The sequence below is a fragment of the Hylobates moloch genome, unplaced genomic scaffold (genome assembly GCF_009828535.3).
Source record: "Hylobates moloch isolate HMO894 unplaced genomic scaffold, HMol_V3 SCAFFOLD_3, whole genome shotgun sequence".
Taxonomy (NCBI): Eukaryota; Metazoa; Chordata; class Mammalia; order Primates; family Hylobatidae; genus Hylobates; species Hylobates moloch.
Genome location: NW_026652278.1, coordinates 110663873 through 110683495, shown reverse-complemented (window position 1 = coordinate 110683495; position 19623 = coordinate 110663873). Strand labels below are relative to the sequence as shown.

The following is a 19623-nucleotide window of genomic DNA, read 5'->3' as shown; positions in this document are numbered from 1 at the left end:
TCCATCCACACTTTGGTAAAGATTTCAAAACAGAGGAAACAAGATACGGGGCGACGAGGTTGGAGGCGAGATGACGGCAGGGGCCGGTGCCAGACTTGGGAGCCGCCAACGCCGGGCTGTGCTGGTGCTGCATGCCGGCAAGGGGCAGCCAAGACCGTGCTCCGCGCGGGCACCCTCGGGCTCGGTCCCGGCAGCTGGCAGTGCCGTGCGGGCGGACTGCGGTGGGCCTGGCAGGGGCCGAGCGGAGGTCCCGAGCAGCTTGCGCCGCCGGCGCCCGCCCCCAGGGGGCAGAGTTCCCGGGCTCGTGCCTGCGCCGCTACCTGGGGCTCAGGCCCCACCGCTCCCCGCTGCGTCCGCTCCTTCTCTTTTCCGGTCCTTTCCGCCGGCCGGGGTTCGACTGAGCTCCAGATTTCCCCACCCGCGGCTGCCGCCGGGGGAACAGGAGCCGAGGCGCGGCACGGCACCAGCGGCGGGAGGCGAGGTTGGGGAGGCGAGGGCGGTCCGCGCGCGGGGCAGGAGGGGGCTGGGGGATTCGAGGGACGCGGCAGCTCCGCCCCCGCCCCCTCCTCTTCTCCGCTCCAAGCCCGAGAAGCTGGGGAGCATGGACCAGACCCCGCAGCGCTGGCACCATGACGCTCGCCCGCTTCGTGCTGGCCCTGGTGTTAGGGGCCCTCCCCGAAGTGGTCGGCTTTGATTCTGTCCTCAATGATTCCCTCCACCACCGCCACCGCCACCGCCATTCGCCCCCAGCGGGTCCTCACTACCCCTATTACCTTCCCACCCAGCAGCGGCCCCCGAGGACGCGTCCGCCGCCGCCTCTCCCGCGCTTCCCGCGCCCCCCGCGGGCGCTCCCTGCCCAGCGCCCGCACGCCCTCCAGGCGGGGCACACTCCCCGGCCGCACCCCTGGGGCTGCCCCGCCGGCGAGCCGTGGGTCAGCGTGACGGACTTCGGCGCCCCGTGTCTGCGGTGGGCGGAGGTGCCACCCTTCCTGGAGCGGTCGCCCCCGGCGAGCTGGGCTCAGCTGCGAGGACAGCGCCACAACTTTTGTCGGAGCCCCGACGGCGCGGGCAGACCCTGGTGTTTCTACGGAGACGCCCGTGGCAAGGTGGACTGGGGCTACTGCGACTGCAGACACGGTTAGTGGCCTCGGGGCGGCCGCGGAAACTCCGGATGGGCCCGGAGCCACTGAGGCTTGGGGCCGGCGTACAGGTCTCTTGGAGAAAGTGACGGGGTGTGGGTTTGTGGGCTTGCATTGCGGGCTGTGACGGTGGGCTGCAGCTGGGTTACCAGTAAGGTATACTGGTGCTGCAAATCTAAACCAGCCAGGTGTGCTTGTGTGAAGGTTGTCAGGGGTGACAGTTTCTATGCAAGGTGCTGAGCTCTGGGTTTCTGGATCTGCACTGTCCTCTGGCCACTGTGTGTGTGTGCGCTCGTGTATTGGGTGACAGTGTGCTTTGGGCGTCTGTTCTCTAGATTAGCTTACGTTGAGTGGGTTACCATATTTACATTAAAGAAGCATAATTACTTGTTCTGGAAAGGGAAATGTTACATTAACGTGACAACCAATAACCTTCCCTCCATTCTTTAGACTCCTATTTGGAAAAATGTGGTAAAATTTTTGCCTTAATTTAACGGTTGACCTCTGTTTTAAAAAGTATGGCAAAATTATGTGGCCAAAATCAGCCATATTCACATACTCCAGCTCAGTATGGTAAGTATCATTAGTGACTGGAAAAAAAGAAAGGGAAAAGAGATGGGAATACTACTATCTTGGTGAAGTAGCAACTTGATATAGTCATACACAGTTTTCCAGAGCCGTTACTTAGCTTTATATGTTTTATCAGGATTAGTTGGTAACATCAGGAGATAAAGGTGGCAAAAATGTTTTAGGTTTGTGGTAATAAAAGCATCACACTAATAAATTCTGAAGCTTTGAACATTGCTTTATTTTGAATTGTTGGGATTTTGTTGAAATTAGTTTTTTTTTCTTTAAAAACTGAGGAAGAAAAAATATCCTCCAAAGTTTGAATGTCTTTTCAACAAAATATTTTTGGAAGCTTTCCATTCACACTGTGGGGCAAGGGTTTCCTGAATTGAGATCCTGAATCATATTGTACTTTGTACTTTTTGGAGGTAACTTGGAGGTTGTCTGTCACCATGTCATTCATTTCCTGGAGAAATTTTATTTATCAGTACCTTCAATTGCATTAGTGCTTTGAGTTAAGGAAAAGTGATAGGAAGGTTAAGATCAATTATCCTTCATCCTCGGGAATGAAGTCATCGCTTTACTTGTGTTTCATGAACAGAATGCCAATGTAGCTATAAAAAATTTGAGGTGATGTCAAACAAAGAGTGCTAGCATTGTCTCTTTATTCACCATAAGAGATTATAGTAAAATCTTAGATTTAGCAAACATTGACTTTTTTCATCTTCATATTATTCTTAGTTTTATAAATAGGTAAGAGTGGATAATTATTAGAGAATGAATGTATAGGAGAGAATATACAACTTCTCTTTAAGTACATAATCACAGACTCAAGAAAATAATTTAAAGTTAAAAAATGATAGTGATCTGTTGCTCTCTTTCTGACATAACTCTTTCAGCCTTATATTTCAGACATGGAGAGTAACTTGTCCTTGGATTTCCTGCCACCTCACCATCTTCAGTTGACTAGAAATGTAAATCTTTTGAATGCCCTTATGTTCCTAGCTAACTCTCACCAGACAAAATCCCAAATACTGCATAATAGTTGTTTGTACTTCCTGGAGTAAAGTGATTGAACAAAAGAGAAACAAAGAAACCACTCAAGATGGGAGATAAATAAATGCCCTTCCCACCACCACAAAAAAATAGGAAAACGATCAGCTGTGTAATAATGAATTACTTTCACAGACCCAATCTTATTCTATCATTTACTCCTCCAGGTCTGCTTGGGCATAACCTATAGCTTTGAGATGACTGGCATATTCTGAACCTTATGGCTCTCTTGGTCCTACATTTCAATTAGGGATGTGAACAAAAGTATCATGGAGTGGTGAAAAGAATATTGAATTGTGCTTTAGAAAACACTGGTGTCTGCTTTGGCTCTGCCAGTAGCTGTGCACTGTTGGGTAAGACTCTTAACTCTTAGAGCTTTGGTTTCCTCATCAGGAGAAGAGCAAGTTTTGAGTAAATTAATTTAAAAGACCTTTGCAGCGCTGAGCATGTACGCAAAACGACCTGGCCTGATCATATTAGCTAGGACTTACTGTGCATTCATTCTGTGTTGGATGCTGGACTAAACATTTTATGTGCATTTTCTCATTTCATTCTCTTATTTTTATTTATTTATGTATTTTTGACAAGAGTCTTCCTCTGTCATCCAGGCTGGAGTGCAGTGGTGCAATCTCAGCTCACTGCAACCTCTGCCTCCCTGGTTCAAGCAATTCTCCTGCCTCAGCCTCTTGAGTAACTGGGATTACAGGCGCCTGCCACCACGCCCGGCTAATTTTTGTATTTTTAGTAGAGATGGGGTTTCACCATGTTGGCCAGGCTGGTCTTGAATTCCTGACCTCAAGCCATCCACCTGCCTCTGCCTTCCAAAGTGCTGGGATTACAGGTGTGAGCCACCGCTCCCGGCCTCATTTCATTCTTGTAGCAACCTTATGAGTGAGTTCCTGCATTTTACTGATGAAAATATGTGAAGACATATTATGAGGAGTGTAGGAGAAAATAGGGTTAGATATGTGTATTTTTACTTCACAACTCATTTTGCTGTATTTCTTTACTTATATATACACATGTAGAAATATCTGCGTTGTGTAGTAATCCTCATTTTGTAGTTTATGGACTAGTCTAACAGGAAGAAAGGGAATTAGGTTTGGCCCGATGCACATGATTTACAGTCTCTTATGCTTAAAAAGTATCTGGTATCTTTTTTTTTTTTTTTTTTTTTTTTTGAGACAGGGTCTCTCTCTGTCACCCGGGCTGGAGCATAGTGGCGCAATCTCAGCGCACTGCAACCTCTGCCTCCTGGGTTCAAACGATTCTCCTGCCTCAACCTCCCAAAGTGCTGGGATTACAGGTAAGAGCTACCATGCCCGACATATTTTTTTCTTTACAGAAATCCAGGGCAAAAGAAAATAACAATTTATAGTAATGTGATCCCTCCTTTTAAAAATAAACTGCTGGCCAGAGTCACGTATCTTGTTGCATCGAGAAAAATGAGGAAGTTGGTGTCTCCGTGGTGAAGAGTTGATTGAAGCCAAGTTGAAGGGGCAGGGTGGGGACCTCAGGTGAGCCAGGGCTGGGTGTGGATGTTCTAGTGGCTCAGATGTCAGAGAGCAGGAAACATGATACCTGGGCCCTGGTTTTATGAAACTTGCAAATTAATACTAAAGAATCATTCTAGGGCTGGGCGCGGTGGCTGTCGCCTGTAATCCCAGCACTTGATGGGAGGCTGAGGCAGGTGGATCACCTGAGGTCGGGAGTTCGAGACCAGCCTGACCAACGTGGAGAAACCCGTCTCTACTAAAAATACAAAATTAGCCACACGTGGTGGCACACGCATGTAATCCCAGTTACTTGGGAGGCTGAAGCAGGAGAATCACTTGAACCTGGGAGGCGGAGGTTGTAGTGAGCCAAAATCGCGCCATTGCACTCCAGCCTGGGCAACAAGAGCGAAACTCTGTCTCAAAAAAAAAAAAAAAAAAAAAAAAGAGAATCATTCTGGCTATGGGAATATGCTGAATCAGCCCAGGGAGCTGGTCTCATTATGAGCATTTAGAATCACCCTGGGACTTGTTAAAATGCAGATTCCTACACTGTAGCCCAGGCTCTGAGTAATTCTCAGATCTGGATCAAGAATGGAACATGCATTTCTATTGGGCAGTCAAAGTGATTTAGATGCTGAAAACTCTGTCACAGTCAGGCAGAACACATGGAAGGGCATTAGAACCCACCTAAAATGTATAGTGGTAGGTGATGATATAGACTAACTGAGCCCACCATTCTGTGATTTAACTCTGTTAGGCTTTAGGAGCAGGTGTAAGGCATGCCAATGGTAACTTTTTGTGTGGTTTTAGAAATGGCACTTCTGGTTTTTCCTTTGACCAGTGTAGGATAGTAATAACCTAGTTCACCGGAATATGGTTATTTTATTTTTATTTTTTGAGACAAAGTACATTTGTGCCATCTCAGCTTACTGCAACCACTGCCTCTCAGGATCAAGCAATTCTCTCACCTTGGCCTCTGAAGTAGCTGGGACTACAGTCCAGTTAATTTATTATTACATATTTTTTGTATTGTTTGTAGAGACGGAGTTTTGCCATGTTGCCCAGGCTGGTCTCCAACTCCTGGGCTCAAGTGATTCTCCCACTTTGGCCTCCCAGAGTACTGGAATTACAGGCATGAGCTACCATGGCTGCCCAGAATATGGTTATTAATTGAATGTGAGCTAGGTTATTTTCGCACTTCTACAGGAAGAATTAACAGGCAACTGATTTCCCCCAACAACAGCTTGTGACCCAGCATGGTGGCTCATGCCTGAAATCGCAGTACTTTAGGAGGCTGGGGCAAGGGGATCACGTGAGGCCAGGAGATAGAGGCTGCAGTGAGCTATAGTCATGACACTGCACCCCATTCTGGGCAACAGAGGGAGACCCTCTCTCTAAAACAAGCAAAACAAACACAACAAAACACAATAGCTTGCAATAACTTAGTGTTTCCTGCCTAGGAAGGGGCAGTCACTTTTCTAGTCTCTGGTTGGCATAGCAGATGGGGCAACTTGCTTGACACTGTGCTGAGAACCTCCCTTTTTACAAGCCAACCATAGGTGGCTGATGATTGAGAGGTAAAACAGATTAAATAAATGAGAAAGTTTTAATCATTGAGATTTTGGAGGAGAGGATGAGTCAGAGATCTGACTTTTTGTCTTGTCATGCTCATCTGTTCATGTGCACCTACCCACCCAAAATCTCTTGATTGAAATAGAGATAAAGGACATGTGGGCGAAGTACTATTGTTTACAGGCTGTACTCATTGAACATCCATCTGTTGTTTGTAGTGAATGTTAATTAAAAAGTTAGCTGAAAGCTGTCCCCCGCCACTTTTAAGTGCTACATCTTGGTTCTATGTAGCAGGTGCTGAAAAACATTTATTAGCAATACCAGATTTGATACATTTCCTGGTTGATTTTAAATATTGAGCTCAATCTGCTTTTCAGACTAAGGCAGATGTCAAATACTTAGATTTGGGAGCATTATCTGATTCTTAACTAGTGTGAATATTTTTTTTTAGAGAAGAAAATAAGATATCCCGTTACTATTGCCTTTTATGAGCTATTGTCCAGGGGTGTATATTTACTTATGTGGTCACTGTCGTGTGTGTGTGTGCATGCGTGCACATGCATGTGTGCACCTATGTGTTAAGACACCAGTCCCCAACCTTTTTGGCACCAGGGACCAGTTTTGTGGAAGGCAGTTTTTCCGTGGACCTGGGGGATGGTTTCATCAGGCATTAGATTCTCATAAGGAGCATGCAACCTAGATCATTGCATGCACAGTTCGCAATATTCGCAATAGAGTTCGAGCTCCTAGGAGAATCTAATGCTGCTGCTGATAGGAGGCAGAGCTCAGGTAGTAATGTGAGCAATGGGGAGTGGCTGTAAATACAGATGAAGCTTCACTTGCTCACCTCCTGGTCACCTCCTGCTGGACAGCCCCGTTCCTAACAGGCCACGGACCTGTACCAGTCCATGGCCTGGGGGTTGGGGCCCCCTGTGATAAGATAACCTATGTAAAAGTAATTTGGTTTATAACTGAAGGGAAAATGAAATATCCAGTAATAAGGTACTACTCACAGGTACCTGCATTTGATGGATATTATGCAGATACTAAAATAATTATTGTAAATATTATATATATATATATATAAAATAGGAAAGTGTTTATGATAATGTTTAGGGGAAAGAAGGGTACAAAATTTATATATAATACATTATGACTGTGAAAATAAAGATGCTTTTGGAAGATTTGGAAGAAAACATGATAATTATGAATTTGGGTATGGATGTGTCTCGAATCAATTTGGGTGGTTTTGATAGCAAAGAATAGAAAACGGAAACAATAAGGAAGCTTATTGTTCCTATTACAAGAAGTCCATATGATGGGCAGACTCCAGCATGGTACACTTCTGTTCCTCTGCTACTTTCTTGGCTCCTCTATCCTCTTCAGAAGCATGGCCTTTATTCTTAGGCTGGTGGTCATTCCAGGCTTCACTTAGAAATAGAACAATCTGCAGAAGAAAGAGAAAGCCCCTCTGCAGGAATGTCCTTTTGAAACAACGAGGAAACCTTTCTGGAATTTCCCCCACAGACTTCCACATTTCATTTGCCCAGACTGGATCACATGTTCCTTCCTGACACTCTTTGGAAAGAAATGTACAATTACCATGATTACGTAGATTAGTTAGCTTAACCTCTGAATCATCTGGGGATTCAACTGGCAAGGAGGAAACAAGGTAGTTGTTGATCAGAACCAAAAAGGTTTGCTAAGGAGTATGGTTGGGACTTGTCCTTATATTTGGGAAACTTAATGCAATTAAAAAATAACAGTAAGTAATTTATAAAGTGCTGTAAAATGTTACATTCTTTTTTTTAGTCATATCTGGATGAATAACATTTAGACTCTGGTTTGGTTGACAAAGCATATTTCCTTGTCTTAAGATGCTATTTGCAGGCAAATATTATGACACATTTATATCTGAAATGAATAATTCCATAACTGATGAGAATGCTGAAGTTAGTTCATTTGTTAAGTAAACATGATTATATGATTTAATTCTAATTTTGAAGATTTTTTTCCCCCTGAATTAAATTTTAAAGAAAGCAGTCCTTTGAAGCCTCTCTCCTTAGCTGCATAGTAAGTAGGCATTATATGAACAATTGATTTAGACTGATGTCTACATGGTTGGTCTGCTGTCATTAGAAACTAAAGAAATGTTTATTTTTGCCCCTTTAGCATCTTCCTTTTCCAGGGCGGTCTCCTCTTCCCCTCCTCCTCATTCTTACAAATCAGTGCAACAATATTAATAAAAAAAAATTGTATGCAAAACACTAAAGTAATGATATTTACCCCCCTACAAGCCACACATGCACATTTAGCCTCAGTACTTTTTATTAGGATCAGCAGAGGGGATACAAAGTGTAATGCTGATTTTTCTAACAGGGTAAGGATAGGTTTCGTTTATTCATTAAACATTTACTGCATTCACACTAGGTGCAGCATTTATAAAGATGAATCAGAAATTCAGCTTTGTCCTCTGGTTGAGGACAGCCATTTTCTGGGTGAGGTGTCAGAAGAATAATAAGCATTTTCATTACCTTCCCTGTGGTGCATGATCTGGGAGACAAGAAGATTATTGTTTGGTTTCAATTTCATCACTCACTACTATACAATAAAATGGTAATGCCCGTACCATTTGTTTATGTGTAGATGGTCTGGGGACACACAATTTGTGAAACCTTCTGTTGAGGCTCTATGCATGTGTTGTTAGCCTACTATAACTTAACCATGGACAGAGTCATCTTTTTTTGTTTGGTATTGTATAATGTTTTAAACTAAAGAATAATTTATAAGATTTATAAATTTCTAATAAGCACAATGTAAATGGGTAGAATTGCTAATTTAGAGGATGCACTCTCATTTTGAACTATACCAGCTGATTTTTTTCTCAGCATTTAAGTTGTTGTATACATGAATAATAAATGAACAATTAGTATGAATTATAGATGTGAACTAATGGAGGCAAATATAGCTCAGCTGGATCTTGGTTCAGGGGAATGCCTTGTATGTTAAAAATGATTTGATTCATTTTGACCTGGGAGGACTTGAATAAAATATACTATTTAGCAAATATATGGCAGGTTTAATTAATGGGTAAATATAATTATAGATGAAAATAGTATAACTTAGTACTGTTGAATATGGTGAAGAAAGAAAATAACATAAAAATTAACCTAGCATCCCCTACTGTACTTGAAAAATTCAACCAAGAGTCCCCCAATTCAGTTGTTTTCAGATACTGTAATTTTTTTATATATTTTGTAATTGATAGAGAATGGTCATTTAGTATATTTTTGTAGTGTTGCATTTGGTATAAGACATAGTATTATATTTAACTTAATGTCCAATATGTGTACTAAATTGTTCAACATGTAATGGTTTTTTTCTATTCTTTTGAATAGGTCATAAATTGAAATTTCTGTATCACTCACAGCTTTAAGTGTACTTTTTGTCAAGGATCTGAACACTAGCTGGATGTTGCCAGTATACGTTCTTTCTATTCCACTAGAACAATAGAAATGACTAAAACTAATTATTTTATGCATGTGTAAAGTTCAATAATAGACAAGAAAGGATTTGTGTGAAAACATGAAGTTTTTTTTACTGTTTTATCAAACTGATTTTTTAAAAAAAAGATTTAAAAAATATTTATTACTAATTTTATTCAGAAAACACTGTTGGGGTGGGTCTTTGTATTTACTGCATTTTCTTTCTCTTTAAATTAAGGAATACTATTTTATAAGTACATTTTAATGAGCGGTTAACTAAATAGGCAGGCATGCATTTTTTTTTCCCCCACAGGGTCTTGCTTTGTTGCTCAGGCTGGAGTATAGTGGCATAGTCATAGCTCATCGTAACCTTGAATGCCTGGGCTCAAGCGATCATTTGCCTCAGCCTCCCAAGTAGCTGGGATTACATGCCTGGGCCACCACACCCAGCTAATTTTAAAAATTTTTGTAGAGGTGGGGTCTTGCTATGTTATCCAGGCTAAACAGGGATATCTTTTCATTTGCTTTATTTTGGAATAAGCTGGGTATATAGAATGAAGATAGTTGACTCATTTGGTTCCTTTTCTCCTATTTCTTTTAGGTTTCCTTCACATATGGAATATGGAAAGGAAGGTTGTTTTGCTTTTGTTTTTGTTTTTTGTTTTTTGAGACAGGGTCTTGCTCTGTCACCTAGACTGGAATGCAGTAGCACAATTGTAGCTCACTGCAGTCTTGAACTCCTGGGTACAAGCAATCCTTCTGCCTTAGTATCCCGAGTAGCTGGGACTACACACGTGGGCCACCAAGCCTGGCTAATTTTTCATTTTTTTTTTTTTTTTTGTAAAGGCAGTGTCACACTCTGTTGTCTAGGCCAATCTCTAACCCCAGGGCTCAAACAGTCCTCCTGCCTTGGCCTCCCAAAGTGCTGGGATTACAGGTGTGAGCCACTGTGTCTTGCCTTAGTCTTAAATCTTAAAGCTCAGAAGCCAATGAGACTCGTGAAGGGAATTTTTATCCAGTCGGCTGTTCTCTAGTTTACCTGTATTGACTGAGACTGGTAAGATGGTTAAAGAGAACTCTTCTTGAATGTCTGTCCCTCTATTTGGGGAATTCCTGTTTTCTAGCAAAGTTGTCCATCAAGCAAATTTCTTTTTTTTTTTTGAGACGGAGTCTCGCTCTGTCGCCCAGGCTGGAGTGCAGTGGCGCGATCTCGGCTCACTGCAAGCTCCGCCTCCCGGGTTCACGCCATTCTCCTGCCTCAGCCTCTCCGAGTAGCTGGGACTACAGGCGCCCACCACCACGCCCGGCTAATTTTTTGTATTTTTAGTAGAGACAGGGTTTCACCGTGGTCTCGATCTCCTGACCTCGTGATCCGCCCGCCTCGGCCTCCCAAAGTGCTGGGATTACAAGCGTGAGCCACCGCGCCCGGCCCATCAAGCAAATTTCTATTACACGAAGCTTTTATGTTTTCTTTCCTTTATAAAACCGGAGGCCTATGTACTTAGAAGGAAAACAGTTGTAAACTATTTTACTGTAAATGTTTAACAGTTAAACATTTTTGTCGAGGAATTAACATAGTAGAATTCTGAACATTGTTGTACATTGGAACATTTTGCCTTTAAATATTTATAACACCAGCAGACAGTTGACCTTTTTCTTTTTTGGTAGCCGTTCATTTCGGGAACTCTGGGGCCTCCACTGCATGACATGCCATCACGCATAGTGGTACAATTCCAGACTTTCTTCCGTTACTAGTTTGGTCTGCATGTTTATAATGCTTAATATAATTGACCTAAAACCTCTGCTTGAGACTTTAAATTATTATTCTTAACGCATTTTAAAGATAGAAATATGTAGAATAGAGTATTTTCTGTGCACTTGGCACTTGAGAGACTTTTAAGACAGTGCAACCTTGGATCACACACACTGGGGTGTGGTCCAGGGACACAAGCTCTGACTAGAGCATGGAAGAATGGTTGGTTGCTGTAGGAGAATGTGGGCGGAAGGTGAGGGATCAGTTCTTAATAATAAAAAATTGGACAATTGAACAATATTTGCCAAACAAAGTATTTCGTCTACAATTTATGCAAATCACTTTATTGTTAGGTACAGCAATAGAAATTAGTTCACTTGGTTAGCTTTGGGCCTCGCGGATTTCTTTTAGCTAAGGTTATTTTCCTTTCTCCATTGTGTAATTGTGTGCCTATACATTTGTGCAAATGTGTACACATACACGTTCATAGTCCTCCCACAACTTTGTACAGCTGTGGGACAAATCAGCTTCTACTGGAGGATCTGCGTCAACTATAGGAGCACCAGAAAGCCACTTCTCTCCTGTTCCACAGTGTAAAGAAACTTCAGGCTACTTTATGCTTCTCTGCCTAGTTGGCTTATTTCCATACAAGATTTGGTGGATTTGTTGCAGTATTTTCAGTAGGATGGTGAACACTAACATGGTATAATGCATAAAGTAATATCTGAAGTTTTGAAAGGTACTTATTGTATTTCAGGGTCTTTGCTTAAGTTTGGAGGTAGAAGGTCAGTAACCAGGGCAGGGAACTAGGAGATAGTTGATCATGGCTCTGTAACTGCTCAGTTGCTTTGGTCTGTAGCTTCTTCATCCATAAGTAGAAGGAAATAAGTTATAGTTTTTTTGTTGTTGTTGTTGTTTGCTTGCTTTTGAGACGGAGTTTTGCTCTAGTTGCCCAGGCTGGAATGCAGTGGTAAGATCTCGGCTCGCCGCAACCTCAGCCTCCCGGGTTCAAGTGATTCTCCTGCTTCAGCCTCCCAAGTAGCTGGGATTACAGGCATGTGCCACCATGCCCGGCTAATTTTGTATTTTTAGTAGAGACGGGGTTTCTCCATGTTGGTCAGGCTGGTCTCGAACTCTCGACCTCAGGTGATCCACCCGCCTCGGCCTCCCAAAGTGCTGGGATTACAGGCGTGAGCCACTGTGTCCAGCCATAAATTATAGTTTTTAAGATCTTGACCACCTCAGCTTTTCTAAGAGAATAAATGCAGCAAGAACAAAATAAAGCCAAAAAACAAATGAAAACTATTACTTATCTTAAATGTATATAGTGTTGGGTCTCAGAAAATGATATCCCCAAACGAAGGCCTCAGAAGTAGTCTCAGAAACAAGTTTTCCTTTGATCTTTTCCTACTTTCCTGTCACTGGCCTTTCATTTTCCCCTGAGGCTAGCCGCAGAAACTAGAATTCCTCTTTTCCAAGGTGGGCCATAGACACCGGAACCCATTGTTTCCACAATCAGCCGTAAAACCTAAAAATATTACTCAACTCCCCTCATGTCCCAGCTTTCTGTGTAAAGACTGGCCTTAAAAATTTATCTGATCTACCTTGTTTGATTACATGTCATAAGACCCCCCATTCCAGAGAGGGTTCTTCTCCATACCCAGAAAAAAACAAAACAAAACTCAAAAAGGCCAAGAAAAATCTAAACTGATCAGCCTTACTAGGTTTCCCCACTCAGTCTATTGAGATTAGGTCCTACCCATTTTGTCCAAACATATTTCTACGTGGCTGTCCACACTTTGTTAAACCTGAACATAAAAATGGGCAATATCCCCTATAGCTTTGGGTCCTCATTCTAAAGGCTCCAACGTCACGTAAAACCACGATCAAATAAATTTATATGCCTTTTATCCTAATAATATGCCTCTTGTCAGTGAACCTTCAGAAGGCAGAGAAAGTGCTCTTGGCTCCAATAGAATGAATTGTGTGTTCAAACTTTTAGTCTTTTAGAGCATATTTGAATGCTGTTTTTAAAAAAGATGTTTCAAATAATTATTAGAAGAATTGAGCTTTGTAGAATGATATAAATACTCATTCTGAGTCCTAGGTAGATGGTTTCCTCAGAATAGACATTTTTATGGCCCTTAGGAAAGGATAAACCATGTGGAGGACACTGTTAGGAAGGTGTGTGTTGGGGCTGGCTGTGCCTGGAGTAGAATCTGACATAGAATTCATTAGTCATTGACATGCAAATTGCCTTTTAAGAATTGCAAATATTTGTATTCATTTGTTAAAGGAAAATTGGATGAGCACTGCACATTTCTTGCCATATAGCAGATACAGCTAAATGAATCCAGGCTTTCACAGTGTGCTTGGAGCATTAGAGAAAATGATGGTGCAGCTGATAGTTGACCTGGAAACTATTTCCAGCTCTATCATTGCCATTATATTGTTATGGTCATAATTATACTTTACTCAGGATTTTCTCCTTCTCACCTCTAAGTGCCTCAATGATTTAGATTCTATGTGTACATCATTTCTTCTTGATAGCTTTTTGATGTAGGCACTATTTTAAATCTTATGATCACTTAACGTGCATAAGTACACATTCCCTTTGTTTTCATTACTAGAACTATCTTCCAGCCCTTTTGACCTGAGTAACTTCGTGATTAAGGGTAGGAATTAGTAAAGAAATAATAGATTAAATATCAATTCAAATAAAGTTTGCTTGAGGTAAACAAATGAATTCTTTGACTAAAATAAACTGCTGGCATTTGTGATGTGCATAATATTATGTGGGCCTCTGTAGAAGAGGTTTTGTGGTATAAAAAATCATTAAAGATCAGTTGAACTCTTCAGAAATACTTCCTTAAAAATATTCTGTAGTTCATACTTCACTGAGATAGGCAGGACTTCCTCTTGCTTAGTGTGAGTTAAAGAAGTTTAGAATATATGAATGAGTTTTAGATGATTTGTCATATGAATGACCCATGCCCTGTTCATTCCTGAATAGTCAGGATTTGGCAGTACTGTACAATGTTTGCCTCCATTTATTATTGCCTTTTGTTTGAATTAAATGAGGCTTTGTTTTTGTCATGAGAAATATAATATGTTTTTCTTAAATGCTTACATTTTTAAAGGATGATGATGTGGAAAATAATAGTGGTGGATGACTAAGCCTGTACAAATGAAATGGATGGATACTTTGTGAATCTAATATTTTTGGAAGTTATTGTGAAGCCATACATAACTTTGAAATATGCAAATTATGCTAGATTTTTTGGGTAGGATTGATTTTTTAAATTAATTTCTTAATTTTCTTACCTATGAAATAGAGGCCATTGTAGGTGATTTTAAACAGAATTTTATGCAATTCTTAAGTTGTCTGAGGTTAATTCTGTCTCTGCTCAATTGTCCCACTTGCTGCCTCCCAGTGCCTGCCCTGGAACCAGCCCCAATGAGAAGAGGAATGTAGGTCCTTGAACCACACTTAAGGGATAAGACCAAAGTGTTATCTTTCCCAAGGGTGCTTGAATTTAAATCTTGGCTCTTTTAAAGACTGAAAGGAATGACTTAAATTGTGGACTTTGGGCAGCTCTTTGGGTGTGGTATATTAGAGGAGGTGTTTCCAGGGGCATTCAATTATACATACTACCTAGTGGCTATTTTTCCAAGACTAGCATTAGGCAATATTTTCAAAATGAAGATTATGGACATAATCTTCAGAATTTTAATGACTACTACTGAAAGTTAAGAGGGGAAAACATTTTATTTTTCCTTAGTGGATGAACAAATCAAATGGAAGATATAACACAGCTAATTATAGCTAATTCATATGCAGAACATTTAATTTTGTTTCTGTGTTTCTTATTGATGACCTCATGAGAAGAGGAAGGTAATAAATCATAAAAACTTCATATGTGATGTAATCTAGTATTTGAGATACAAGATCTGGTATTAGTCATACTCTTCTACTTTTTCCCCCTTTGAAAATTACAGTGGTTGCTTCTTGATGAGGAGATAATGGAATAAAGAAAAAAATTATAATAGCACTGTCTGTTTGCCTAGATAAAAAAGAAAATATAATTAGCATTGACATCAGGATGTTAATTACAAAAAAAGAAGGAGCTTGCTAAATCCTCACTTAAAGGAAGAAACACATGCCACACACAGTGGAGGCTAAATCATTCTGCCTGGATCCCTTACTACTTAAGTTTAAAAATCATGTTAACCCAGGACTGGCTCAATATGTTCAGATGATTATTTACTATTAAAGGATTTTGGGATTCTTTTCCACTTTAGGATCAGTACGACTTCGTGGCAGCAAAAATCAGTTTGAAGGCACAGTGGAAGTATATGCGAGTGGAGTTTGGGGCACTGTCTGTAGCAGCCACTGGGATGATTCTGATGCATCAGTCATTTGTCACCAGCTGCAGCTGGGGTGAGTGTACCCATCCCTGACCAAATCAGTCTGTTAGTATTTGAGAATAATGCTGGGTGCCTGTCATTGCTTTGTAAAGCTTGTATCTTTGTTTCTTACTGTCACTTTCCTCCTTCTCACTTTTCACAAAAGAACTATAAAGAAAGGGCCCCAAATGGAAGAAATGAATTCTCTCACATGCAAATGTACTTCACATATTACTACCTGGGCTGAACTAGGAAAATGGGCAAATACTAAGTGGGCAAATTTAAAAGCATCTTTTGGTCTTTGTCTTTAACAAAATACAGAGGCCTTTGAAGCAAGTTTTGCCTTTACAAATTCCAAGAATTTGATTCTAAAAATTATAATTTCTTAGAATTATAATGAATTAATTATAATTATTCTAATTATTAATTATAATTAATTAATTAGCACAGCCTTAACTTGTTGTTGTCGTTTGATTTTACCTTTCTACTTTTATGCACACACGAGTTCCATTTGTGTGTGAAAGGGGCAATGTTTACCTGTGCCCTTGTCCTTGATGGGGAAGTGGTGATGTCCTAGGCCTTAGGTTTTGTTGCTGAGGAAGTCCTGTGGAAGATGGCAGCTTCTGTCAGCTCTGGCAATGTCCTGCTGTCCTGAGGAGCTGCCAGCTTGGGAACTGGCTCCACTGTAACCCTAGGCACTGTCTTTACGACAAGTCAGTGTATTTTGAATTCATCAGTCCCAGCATCTTTATTCCTTGTGCCATAGAGTTTCACCAGGAGCAGAAGGCTTCTTTTTGGGACAACAGGTTTTATTTTTGTTTTTCTTATTCTTTTGTTTTTGTGTCTCCTTTATATTTTCTAAGAGCACCTAACATATGTTTTTTCTTGGCCTTTATCACCAGAGATCTTTAGAAAGCATGGAAAATATTTTGTTATAAAAAAATACAGTCTAAAAGACTGAAAAAAAAAAGAAGTTTGCAGTTTGCAAGTATTTTGCATTAATAATCAGAGTGGTAATATGATGACACAAAAGGAAGAAGTAGAGCTTTAATTTACCAGATTTCTCTTGTCTTCCCACTAGGAAGCTGAGGAATGAGTATTGAGTAGAGGCAAAGCTTGAAGGCCTAAATTTTGCTTAGATTTTTGATGCTGTTAGAGCAATAAATAGGGTTATTATAGTAAATTAAAATTAATTATTTTGATGAGTTGATATAAATCAGGATGAAAGAAGGAGTAAGGCCAGAGCCTACAAAGTGTTATGGTGCTTGGAAATGTTAATTACTGATTTTATCATGAATACTTAGTCTGGCAAACAGACATTGGCAGGTGGGCAGGTCACAAAGAATGTTGATTTCATGCTTTTTCCTTTGAGGGGCAAGAGATGTAATAAATTTGTAGGCTGATGTCAATGTCTTCCTTTATATACATACCTATTTGTGCTTTTATTATCCCGGAAAATCAGAAAGGAATAAAATTTTCTGTGAGATACAAAGAAACAAGAACGCTGTAGTGGAGGTGTGAACTACTGTGTGGTTTATTAGTCTTTTGATTGATGAAAGTATGTAAACTATTATTCTGCAAACAAACTTCAGATAAGCTGATCCAGCTGCTTATGTAGTATCATCTCTCAGTAGTCCATTTTAAAAAAAAGGAATTGCACGATAAAATCAGAGAAACCCAGCTTTATTGCTGTGAAGACACATTTACATTTTAGATATACTCCAAATATTTACAGTTTGGTTGATGGAATGCTGCAGCATGGAGACAGTTGTAGAGATTACCATGTTAATCAGATAAGCATTTCATCTTTTTAAAATTTAATGCCAGTTTGTACACAGCAGAGGTTACTTACAAAAATATGTGGATTAGATGAGCTAAAAGCAGAGCCCATCTGTATGCTATTATTTTCATTTTTTTCTTTTAAAAATACTCTCCTGGTATTTGGAAAGAGATGCATGTTGCTATTTTATTAATTGGTTTCAAAGTCATGCTGGCAAATACTATATACAGTGTAAGGTTTTAAAAATTATAAATGGATTGCCTCCCGTGATATTATTGTGCTTGATGTAGTAATAGTAATTTTGAAAATGCTAGCCTGGAATATTACAGTCATAAAGAATCTTCAAGCATCCAGATTTTTCTTTTGACACATTAGAAGACAAAGCCTTCAAGTTACTTGCAGCTTGGCATGACTTTTAGCTGAGTCCAGACTGGAGTCCAAGCCTCACTGAAGCTCGTGACACACCTCTTGCACACAGCCTTACTTTTTATGTCTGCAGTACTTGGCCATTTTCTTCTAAATCAGTCATTGATGGTAAAGGCACATAAAGTAGTTATTCAAGATTGATGAAAAGAATTCCATAGGTAGGCAACCCATATTGTGATCTGATGTTTTGATTTCCTTGAAATTTATGTAGTCTTTTGTGTTTTTCTTCTTTCTTTCTTCTTTTCTTCCATATTCATCTTTGTTGATTTCTTCCATTTTTTTCAAACCCAAATGTTTTGATAAAAAGTTTTGCCTACATTTGATAAACCTAATATCTCTCATTGTACTTCCAGAGGAAAAGGAATAGCAAAACAAACCCCGTTTTCTGGACTGGGCCTTATTCCCATTTATTGGAGCAATGTCCGTTGCCGAGGAGATGAAGAAAATATACTGCTTTGTGAAAAAGACATCTGGCAGGGTGGGGTGTGTCCTCAGAAGATGGCAGCTGCTGTCACGTGTAGCTTTTCCCCTGGTAAAAAAAAGAAAAAAGCTCTGTTGTTTTACTTTCATTATGTTTTAAACATGATTCCAGATGATGAAAGTATCTTAGTTAAATCATTTCCTTAAAGACTTTAATTATAGAAATAAGTCTGAGTCAAAATGTTTTACCATCTAATTAGTCTTCAATATGAGTACGGTTAATTTGAATTCCATTTGATTTTCCAATAGTATCTCATTTTTAACATATTTTCTATTTTATATAATTTGCTTAAATAAATATTGTATACTCTATATGTTATATATATATACTGTATAATATATTGTATATGAAACACATATTTTAGTCGTGGAAAATTATGATGGAATCAAGCTGGAAAGTAATCATGAAAGCAAATATAGAATACAACAAATACAACAAAATATTTTCACTTTGTGTAATGCAATATAATTATGGCATCAGTGTTCTTGGGACTGTAGAGAGCACCTTCCCTAAAAATGGGTTGTTGGCTTGAATGAGGGCTTCTTCCAAGCTCCATAGAGTAGGTATGTGGTAATTATCAGTATGGGTTCAGTGTACAGATATGTTTATATTCATGGAAGTAGAGGAAGGAACAACTGCCTTTAAGATGGTGAAAGAGTTTTCTGGGTACCATGGTGTATTTTAATGAATGATCACAACCTGAAGCCCCCATACTCTCACGGTATCCGTTTTTGCATTTTCCTTGGTGATAGCGGCATGACCAGGACTTGGAATGGTAGCAGTCAGCCCAGGGCAGTGGTTTTTGTTTGAGTACAAGTATCAGGGGGAGGAATAAGGAAGCTCCTACCACAAAACAGAGAGAGACCCAGTTTGGAGTAATTCCTCTGGATTGGCTGGAAGAGCCAATGGAGGGATATAGTCCAGGTGTATGCTCTGAGAGCTGTAATCCTTTTTTTTTTTTTTTTTTACTGGGAGAGGCATACGTTAAACCTTGATGTCTTGTAAGTTTTCCCTTTTCTTCTTTTGGTTCTCTACCTTTGGGTAATGCTACTTTTGCTAAATCCAATGCTGCTTCAAGGATGATGTGAACTGGGCCCAATAATTTATTGCTGTTTGTAGATTATTGGTTTTACTCTATGCTCAACCTGATTGATAAAATGTTTTTCAAGTAGTAAAGTAAAAGATTTTAAAAATAATTATAATTTTTTTTCAGGATATCTATCTACATTTTTTACTCCTTCCACCTTCTATAATCTATTCATCTGTTTATATTCTGGTTGCAAAGATAATTTTATGGTCATCTATAAACATATATAAAATATAGAAAGTTATGATAAATTAGAAGTGAGAATTTAAAAAGATTCTCTCATGGTAGATTAAATGAGAATGTGGAGTTGTATAGCTGAAGTCAGCGAACATTTGAGTTCACCTTAAGGGATAGTGATAGATCTTTAGTATACTTCC

General features: G+C 40.0%; 1 protein-coding gene across 1 annotated transcript in view; it reads left to right on the top strand.

Moving 5' to 3' along the window:
- The first annotated feature begins 345 nt into the window (after nt 1-345).
- Nucleotides 346-19623, top strand: part of PRSS12 (serine protease 12) — a 74756-nt gene continuing 55478 nt past the window's right edge. Inside the window, exons 1-3 of the mRNA XM_032146373.2 lie at nt 346-1137; nt 15368-15506; nt 18032-18210. Coding sequence (XP_032002264.1) covers nt 630-1137; nt 15368-15506; nt 18032-18210 — 826 coding nt within the window. The 5' untranslated portion in view covers nt 346-629. The remainder of the gene's footprint in view (nt 1138-15367; nt 15507-18031; nt 18211-19623) is intronic.